This window comes from Dryobates pubescens, chromosome 30 (assembly GCF_014839835.1).
Source record: "Dryobates pubescens isolate bDryPub1 chromosome 30, bDryPub1.pri, whole genome shotgun sequence".
In the NCBI taxonomy this organism is placed as follows: Eukaryota; Metazoa; Chordata; class Aves; order Piciformes; family Picidae; genus Dryobates; species Dryobates pubescens.
Genome location: NC_071641.1, coordinates 12,841,709 through 12,850,962, shown reverse-complemented (window position 1 = coordinate 12,850,962; position 9,254 = coordinate 12,841,709). Strand labels below are relative to the sequence as shown.

The 9,254-nt window shown below is 57.4% G+C and overlaps 1 protein-coding gene and 1 non-coding gene across 2 annotated transcripts; one reads left to right on the top strand and one right to left on the bottom strand.

The window, feature by feature from the left end:
• Positions 1 to 3,302: 3,302 nt before the first annotated feature.
• TRNAE-UUC (transfer RNA glutamic acid (anticodon UUC)) lies at positions 3,303 to 3,374 on the bottom strand. The gene has a single exon. It is a non-coding gene; the product is annotated as a tRNA-Glu (tRNA).
• A 151-nt stretch (positions 3,375 to 3,525) lies between these two features.
• EIF4EBP2 (eukaryotic translation initiation factor 4E binding protein 2) lies at positions 3,526 to 5,230 on the top strand. The gene is made up of 3 exons (XM_054174719.1): positions 3,526 to 3,691; positions 4,422 to 4,598; positions 4,849 to 5,230. The coding sequence occupies exons 1-3, from the start codon at positions 3,553 to 3,555 to the stop codon at positions 4,878 to 4,880; spliced, it is 348 nt and encodes a 115-aa protein (XP_054030694.1). The 5' UTR covers positions 3,526 to 3,552; the 3' UTR covers positions 4,881 to 5,230.
• Positions 5,231 to 9,254: the final 4,024 nt, after the last annotated feature.

The following is a 9,254-nucleotide window of genomic DNA, read 5'->3' as shown; positions in this document are numbered from 1 at the left end:
CTACTTGAGAAACTCTTGCAGCTAGATCTGCCTGATGGTTGTGTTGCTGTTCCTCAGTAGCTTTGCTCTTAGGAATGTGAGCATCAATGTGTCTCACCTTCACTTGAATTCTCTCGATTCAATCGGCAATGTCTTGCCACAGGTCAGCTGCCCAGATGGGTTTTCCTTTCCTCTGCCAGCCATTCTTCTTCCAGTTCTTTAGCCAACCCCATAGAGCATTGGCTACCATCCATGAGTCGGTGTAGAGATAAAGCTTTGGCCATCTCTCACGTTCAGCTATGTCGAGAGCTGGCTGGACAGCTTTTACCTCTGCAAACTGACTGGATTCTCCTTCTCCATCCTTCGCCTCTGCAACTCGGCGTGTTGGACTCCACACTGCAGACTTCCACCTTCGCTTGTTCCCGACGAGACGACAGGAACCATCTGTGAACAAAGCATATTTCTTTTCATCATCAGAAAGGTCATTGTAAGGAGGAGCTTCCTCAGCACGAGTTACTCTCTCCTCTGGAGGTTTAGTACAGTTGGTACCTTCAGGCCAACTCGAGATCACCTCCACCAGACCAGGTCTTTCAAGATTTCCCATTCGAGCTCTCTGTGTTATCAGGGCCATCCACTTAGACCAGGTGGAATCTGTGGCATGATGTGGTGTGGAACCCTTGCCTTTGAACATCCAATTCAAAACTGGTAATCTGGGAGCTAAGAGTAGTTGTGATTCAGTTCCAATCACTTCAGAAGCTGCTTTCACTCCTTCATAGGCAGCTAGAATCTCTTTCTCTGTTGGAGTATAATTAGCCTCTGAACCTCTGTAACCTCAACTCCAGAAACCAAGAGGTCGTCCACGTGTCTCACCTGGAGCTCTTTGCCACAAGCACCAGGTTGGACCATTGTCACCTGCAGCCGTGTACAAAATGTTCTTGATGTCTGGACCATCTCGGACAGGTCCCAGACCCACTGCTTGAACTACTTCTTGCTTTATCTGGTCAAAGGCTGCTTGTTGTTCAGGTCCCCAGTGGAAACTGTTCCTCTTTCGAGTCACATCATACAGAGGTTTCACAATCTGACTGTATCCAGGAATGTGCAGTCTCCACAATCCCACTATCCCCAAGAAACGTAGAGTTTCTTGCTTGTTGGTGGGCTTTGCCATGGTAGAGACCCTATTTACCACATCCACTGGAATGTGTCGGCGTCCATCCTGCCACTGCACTCCCAGAAACTGGATCTCTGTGGTAGGACCTTTCACCTTGTCTCTCTTGATGGTGAACCCTGTCCCAGCACTGTTTGTTCTTAAAGGCACAGACTCAAACGATCACACCTTGGGAGACCTTATTGCTGTCTGCAGCTACCTAAAGGGTGGTTGCAGCCAGGTGGGGGTCGGTCTCTTCTCCCAGGCAACCAGCACCAGAACAAGAGGACACAGTCTCAAGCAGTGCCTGGGGAAGTTTAGGCTTGAGCTGAGAAAGAAGTTCTTCCCAGGAAGAGAGATTGCCCATTGGAATGGGCTGCCCAGGGAGGTGGTGGGGTCGAGGTCCCTGGAGGTGTTTTAAACCAGTCTGGATGAGGCACTTAGTGCCATGGTCTGGTTGATTAGTTAGGGTTGGGTGATAGGTTGGACTTGGTGATCTTGGAGGTCTCTTCCAGCCTGGCTGGTACTGTGATTCCCAACTTTTCAGGGTGCTGTACCCATCTGGGGTATGGGGATGCATCCCCTTCCCTTGTTTGGGATGTAGGGTTTTGAATTCACTTTCCTGGTCATCTGGGCATGTGGTATTGTAGCCCTGAGGGCATAGAATTCCCAAACTTCCAGGTTGATATGTTTGAAATCTGAGCACACAGCCCCTTTTCTGGTTTGGGATATGAGGTTATGTTCCCTTTTCCAGCTAGCTGGCACAGCCAGGATTCTCAGCTTTCCCAGGGTGGTACTTTGGCATGTGGGATGTATTCCCTTTCCAAGTGATCTTGAGGATAGAGGAGCAGCATTCCCAAGTTTTTCTGTTGGTACATTTGGGATACATCTCCTTCCCTGGTCACAGTCTCACAGTATCACCAAGGCTGGAAGAGACCTCAAAGATCATCGAGTCCAACCTGTCACCAAAGACCTCATGACTAAACCATGGCTCCAAGTGGCACATCCAATCCCCTCTTGAACACCTCCAGGGATGGGGACTCCACCACCTCCCTGGGCAGCACATTCCATCTGGGGCTGGCATGGCCCTCAGGAGATAGGATTCCCAACTTTCCAGGTTGGTATGTTTCGGATATGGCTATGCATCCCCTTTCCTGGTATGAGTTATGGGGATCTGTCCCCTTGGCAATCCAGGGCTGTTCTGGCCCTCAGAGCACAGGATTCCCAACCTTTTGGGTTCTTACATTTGGGATAAGGGCATGCACCCCTTTTCTTCCTGTGGAATATAGGGATAAGGGCATGGCCCCTCTTTTTTCCTATGGAATAGGATGAAGGATATGGGGATACATTCCCTTTTCCGGTGTTCTTGGGTTGGTGTGGCCCTCAGGGCACAGGATTCCAAACTTTCCAGGATGGCATATTTGGAATATGGAGATACATCCCCTTTCTGGTTATGGGAGATGGGGATACATCCTCTTCCCAGTGATCCCCTTTCCTCAGTGATCTGGGGCTGGTGTGGCCCTCAGAGTATGAATTTCCCAACTTTCCAGGATGGCATGTTTGGAATGTAGGGATACATCCCCCTTCCTGACAGCCTGGGGCTAGCATGGCCCTCCTTGCACAGGATTCCCAGCTTTCTGGGTTGATCCATTAGCAAAAGGAGATACGTCTGGTTTCCAGGGGAGGGTGCAGCTGCTGGGATCCACGACCCCCAGCACTTTGGGGGTTGGTGAGTTTGGGATATGGGGACAAGAGGACACAGTCTCAGGCTGAGCCAGGGGAGGTTTAGGCTGGAGGTTAGGAAGAAGTCCTACACAGAGAAAGTGATTGCCCATTGGAATGTGCTGCCCGGGGAGGTGGTGGAGTCACCATCACTGGAGGTGTTCAGGAGGAGACTTGATAGGGTGCTTGGTGCCATGGGTTAGTTGATTAGGTGGTGCTGGGTGATAGGTTGGACTCGATGATCTTGAAGGTCTCTTCCAACCTGGTCTGGTCCCATCCCATCCCATCCCATCCCATCCCATCCCATCCCATCCCATCCCATCCCATCCAATCCCATCCCCGTTCCTTTCTCGCATGCTCAGCCAAAACATTTTGATGGAGGGACCGTTTAACACAACACCCTTCCTGCACTGCTGTGTGTTCCGCGTCCTCCTTCCTCCTCTTCCCAAAAGGACTCTTCCCACGCCGGGACTCGAACCCGGGCCGCCTGGGTGAAAGCCAGGAATCCTCACCCCTAGACCACGTGGGAAGGAGCGAGCAGCGCTCCCCTCGCCCGCCCCCTGCTGGCGGCGGCCGCCTGGCGGTGGCGCGGCGGCGGCGCTAGGAGGGCGGGGGGGTGCCGGTGGGAGGTGGCGAAACCACGGCGAGGACGGGACGGGGGCGGTGCCTCCTGCGCGCCGCCTCCGCGGGGACAATAGCGCGGGGCCATGTCGTCCGCCGGCGGCCGCCAACCCAGCCAGAGCCGGGCTATCCCCACCCGCACCGTGACCCTCAGCGACGCGGCGCAGCTCCCCCCGGATTACTGCACCACCCCCGGCGGCACCCTCTTCTCCACCACACCGGGAGGTAAGAGCCCGGGGCCCGGAACCGAGGCCTTGGCGGGGCGGTGGCCGCGGGGGCCGCGCTGGGGGAAACTCTCCCGCCGCCCGCACGAGTCGTTAAACTCCGCCTATCGCGGGGATATCGCGCTTATCGCGACCGTACCGTGTCTATATGTGGTGCATGGGAAGCGCCTGCTGCTCGTTGTGCTCAGATCGAATGCTTGAGGAAGGGTTTACGTTTTCTTTTCCGGGGTCTAACGGGGGTGCAGCGAGTCCCGGGGAAGGCAGGAGATAGCCCTCGGTACGGGGTGGCACAGCGTGGCTCGATGCCCCTGGAGCTGTTGGTGGCAAAGGGCAGGAGAACTCTGCCCCGTTCTGCTTTGACGCTCCCGGGGTCGGAGCATCGCTGACCCGTGGCCGGGGGGTCAGGGACATGGGGAACACTTCAGGGTGGCACCTCTGGGGTGCGTCCCCATCCCTGCCATGAGTTTTGCCCAGCCTGTGGGCAGCTGGTAGCCAGGTGTCACTGAGGGTGTTTATCCAGCGCCGAATTATCGCCCGCTGTGCCCAGATAAGAGCAGGCAGCGTGGTGGCGGCGGCGGCGGCTCACGCAACTTCTCCCCACCCCCACCCCCCGCTTATCCGTGGGGCTGCAGCATGGCCAGCAGTCCTTGGCCAGGGTGGCTGGGAGACTCCCTTGGGAAAACACACGCTGCCAGGCTGCGTCCTCCTCTCCCTCTGTACCCTGCTTCCAGGCACCCGGATCATCTACGACCGCAAGTTCCTGCTGGACCGTCGGAACTCGCCCATGGCTCAGACCCCGCCCTGCCACCTCCCCGATATTCCCGGCGTCACCAGCCCCGGCTCGGCCGGCGAGGAGCCCAAAGCAGACACCAACAGCTCGAACCACCAGGAGGGGAAGCCATCCATGGGTAAAGGGAACCTCTGCTAGGGTGCAGCTGTGAGGTGGAAATCGGGGTGGGGGTTTAGAAGCCTCCTGCCTGGAGGTGTTTGCAGCCAGGCTGGAGGTGGCTGTGAGCAACCTGCTGTGGTGTGAGGTGTCCCTGCCCATGGCAGGGGGGTTGGAACTGGCTGAGCCTTGAGGTCCCTTCCAACCCTGACAGGTCTATGATTCTATGACCCCTCTCCTCCTAACACTTCTCTCCTAATCTCCTTGCCCAGGGGACGACGCTCAGTTCGAGATGGACATCTGAGCGGGAACCACGGAGCGGCAGCGGCGACCCCCCCAGACCTGTGCACCCCACCTTCGGCTTAGCAGGAGCCGTCCCGGCGAGGCGGAGGTGGCAGCAGTCCCCCCCCAGCACCTCCCTCCCTGACCCGTGCCCCCCCACTTCTTTCTGGGGAGTCTGGCTCTGGCTTGGGTGACTGCTCCCAGCATGTGCCGGCCGGAGGAGCCCTTCCAGGTCCAGCCCTGTTCCTCCACCCACCAGCAGCCTGATCTCCACCAGGCTTCTTAAAACATCCCTCTGCCTCTTCTGCTGCCTCACGCTGCCCCCAGGCCCCCCACAACCGCCCTGCCGTTCCCCCCCAAGCCTCCTGTCGCCGGCGGCTTGGCGATCCAGAGCTGCGTTCCCTCGTTCGCCCCTTCAGAGATTCAGGCAGCCTCTTGGGAGGAGGGGCGGGGGGAAAAGTGTCACTTCTCAACCCAAGTGCCCGTTTGCACCCTGGGGAGGGGTTGTTCAGCTCCCCCGGGACCCACTGGAGGACACAGTTTGGCTGCCCCTTCCCTTGGGTGCTGTGGGGCTCTGCCTCGGCCCCCTGGCAGCGTCGGGCGGCGGCGCCTGCGCCTCTCCTACCTGGATTTATTCCGTTGTGGCCTTTCAACCAGGGGCTGCCTCCCTGAGCCTCCAGCCAGGACTCGGAGCCATATGTTACAAAAAACCCCCAAACCCTTGTTTTTACTGATTTTTGGTACTAAAAAAGGGGCACTTTACCCACCATGCTTCTTTTTTGGGGGGGGCTGGGGATGAGCACCCTCTGGGAAAGTGCTTTTGCTTTTTAAACCTTCTCCCACCCTCTGCCTTTTAAAATGTGAATAATACAGGAGGAGAAAGAAACTAATCCCTCGGCACCATCAGATGTCTCAGGAATAGCCCCGGGGCGGGGAATGCAGGATGCCACAGGGACCAGGTGCTGCAGCTGGGAGCACCACCCGGGCATGCTGCACTTGCAGGAGCCCGGTGCCGGTGCCCTCGTCCACTCCAGGGTGCTCCGGTTGCAGGCTGCTGCCAGTGGTGCCATCCTCCACCTGCTCTTCAGGGTGCTTTGATTGCAGGCTGCTGCCAGCGGTGCCATCCTCCACCTGCTCTTCAGGGTGCTTTGGTTGCAGGCTGCTGCCAGTGGTGCCAGTGTGTGCTTACTCTTCAGGGCACTCCAGTTGCAGGACACTGACGCCAGTGCTTTCTTGCTCTTCAGGGCACTCTAATTGCAGGGCACCAGTGCCAGTGTGTGCTTGCTTTTCAGGGCACTCTGGTTGCAGGGTGCTGCCAGCAGTGCCAGTGTCCACTTGCTCTTCAGGGTGCTCTGCTGGCAGGGTCCCAGTGTTGGTGCCATCATCCGCTTGCTTTCCAAGGTGCTCCAGCTGCAGGATTCCAGGGTTGGTACCACCATCCACTTGCTCTTTGGGGTGCTCCCCTTGCAGGGTGCCAGCATTATCCCCTTGCTTTCCAAGGTGCTCCAGTTGCAGGGTGCCAGGGCCATCCTCCACATGCTCTTTAGGGCACACTGGTTGCAGGGTCTCTGCATTGGTACCACCATCTGCTTGCTTGTCAGGGTGCTCCAGCTGCAGGGTTCCAGGGTTGGTACCACCATCCACTTGCTCTTTGGGGCGCTCCCCTTGCAGGGTGCCAGCATCAGTGCCATCATCCCCTTGCTTTCCAAGGTGCTCCAGGGCCATCCTGCACGTGCTCTTTGGGGCAGTCCGGCTGCAGGGTCCCAGCGCTGGTACCACCATCCGCTTGCTCTTCAGGGTGCTTCCCTTGCAGGGTGCCAGCATTGGTGCCATCATCCCCTTGCTTTCCAGGGTGCTCTAGTTGCAGAGTGCCAGTGCCCACCTGCTCTTCAGGGTGCTCCCCTTGCAGGGTGCCAGCATCGGTGCTAACCCCTTGCTTCCCAAGGTGCTCCCCTTGCAGGGTGCCAGCATTATCCCCTGGCTTTCCACGGTGCTCCAGTTGTTTCAGGGTGCTCCCCTTGCAGGGCGCTGGCATTGGTGCCATCATCCACCAGCTGGCTGTGCCAGGTCGTGCTGCTGTGGATAAATTTCCTGCTGCTGCCAGCGCTGGTAGCCACCCTGGCACATGGTGGCCATCCTGCATCTCAAACCTTCCCCCTGCCCAGCCATGGGATTTATTTTTTTCCCTCCCTCTGATGTGACTTTCCATCAAGAGCAGCATCCGGGGAGGGGGTGCACGGTTGGGGGACCCCGCAGCGGTGCCAGCCTGTGCTCCCCAAGGCCACCACCTCCCCGGCTCGTAACGTTTGTTTGTTTTTAACTACCTACTGAGTGCCATCAGCACCTTCTCAAGTGCCGTTTTATCCAGCTCCCACCTCGAGTGCCTGCTCCCTCCCTCCCTCTAGCCTCCCTCTCTCCCCCCCTCCCTCCTGCCTCCCCGGGGTTGGTACCCCAGCCCTAGGGACCCCTTGCCCTGGTGGGGTGGTGGCTCTGCGTGCCAGGGCTGGATCCTCCCCGCGGCGGCATCCCTGCCCCAGGCTCTGTGCACTTTTCTGTCCGCTAATTTATTTCTCTAGGTGTGTTTGGCTCGGGTCAGCTGGCTGTGAGCAACCGTCGAGGGGGTGTGGGGCTGGTGCTCGTTTTAAGGGGGGAAAAGGCCAAACCCCCTAAGCGAGGGAGGGGGAAGTTCCTCCCAGATTTTCCCTCGGATGGGACCGCGTAGCCAGCTGCCCTGGGTGCACGAGTGAGTGAGTGCAAGTGGAAGGCTGTGTGGGTGGTGCTGAACACAGACACAGAGAAATCTATATCTTATATAGAAAGAAATATATTTGCCTTAGAAGCGAAGGTCCCCAGGGGGTCTGCGAGGCCCTCGGCTCGGCTGGAGGGAGCGGCAGGGCTGGGGGCGGAGGGGAAGGGTTGAGGATATCCTTTGCGCAGCGGGGGATGGGCACCACGGGTGCAAGGAGCCTCGGCTGTGGATGCTTGGGTTTGGGGAGACCTGCTCTCCAGGCCAAAAAGTGAAGAAAATGCCCAAGGACAACATAAATTGGGGAGAGGAGCCGGAGGGGAGCCACCTGTTTGGGCTTGTGTTGTTTCCCCCTCAACGCCCCCTTCCCAGGCTTCCCATCCCTGCTCCCCATCCCTGCCACTTTCTCCTGGTTTTCTGATGGGGCTTGGGGTTGGAGAGCAGGGAGGGAGTGCCTGGTCTTGCCAGGGCAGCTCCTCTGCTAGTCAGGGTACAGGTTTGGGTTTGGTTTACCCTCTTGAAGCAGGTGCTTGGGAGGAGGAGAAGCTCTCGCCAGTGGTTGCTGTTACAGTGAGATCAATAAAGATCTTGGTTCTATGAAATCGAGGTGCTGGAGCTTGCTTCTGATTGTGACTTGGGGTTGGAGGAGCATTTTGCCATCCCATGCCTTCTGGGCTTCACCCATCCCCCCTAAGCCATCATGGGTCAACCCTTCTTCATTTCTCCTTTAGCTTCTTTTATTCTTTCCCAAATGCTTTAGGTGAGTTGCTTTCCAAATATCCAAGCTGAGGGGAGGGAAAGGTAACTCCAGAGCCCGGAGTGCAGATTGGGAGCAAGCCCTCACCTCCTGCCTGGCAGATCTTAGTGTTGCAAGGAGCAGAGAATGGACAGAAGCAGGACCAACCGCCCTGGCTGGAGGGGGTGATTTGGCTGCAACATTTCCTGGGTGGGAAGACCTGGGTTTACCACAGAAGAGTTGCCCATGTATAAAATTGCTCCAAAGTGGTCATTTATCCTCCACCACTGGGTGCAGAAACCTGCACAGACCTGGCCATCAAAGTGGAGAGGTTCTGCTTGAGAGAGTGTCCAAACCAGACCCCAAATAAAACCCTGAACTTAAGCTGCACTCAATTTGCAAACCCCTAGCAATTTCATAGACTCAGAGCTGTCAGGGCTGGAAGGGATCTCGAGGATCAGCCAGCTCCAACCCCCTGCCATGGGCAGGGACACCTCACACCACAGCAGGTTGCTCACAGCCACCTCCAGCCTGGCTGCAAACACCTCCAGGCAGGAGGCTGCCACCACCTCCCTGGGCAGCCTGTGCCAGGCTCTCACCACCCTCATGGGGAACAACTTTCCTCACAGCCAATCTCAATCTCCCCACTTCTAGTTTTGCTCCATCCCCCCCCCAGTCCTATCACTCCCTGACACCCTCAAAAGTCTCTCCCCAGCTTTCTTGGAGCCCCCTTCAGATCCTGGAAGGCCACAAGAAGGTCTCCTGGGAGCTTTCTTTTCTCCAGACTGAACAGCCCCAACTCCCTCAGTCTGTCTCCATAGCAGAGCAGCTCCAGCCCTCTGCTCATCCTTGTGGCCCTTCTCTGGACACCGTCCAGCTCCTCGAGATCCTTCCTGTGCTAGGGGCTCCAGAAC

Bases quoted from the DNA above. Each gene is read 5' to 3' on its own strand.
- EIF4EBP2 (XM_054174719.1), top strand. From the start codon at position 3,553: ATGTCGTCCGCCGGCGGCCGCCAACCCAGCCAGAGCCGGGCTATCCCC. The intron at 3,692-4,421 runs GTAAGAGCCCGG...CCCTGCTTCCAG, and splicing joins CTTCTCCACCACACCGGGAG to GCACCCGGATCATCTACGAC. The intron at 4,599-4,848 runs GTAAAGGGAACC...CTCCTTGCCCAG, and splicing joins GGAGGGGAAGCCATCCATGG to GGGACGACGCTCAGTTCGAG.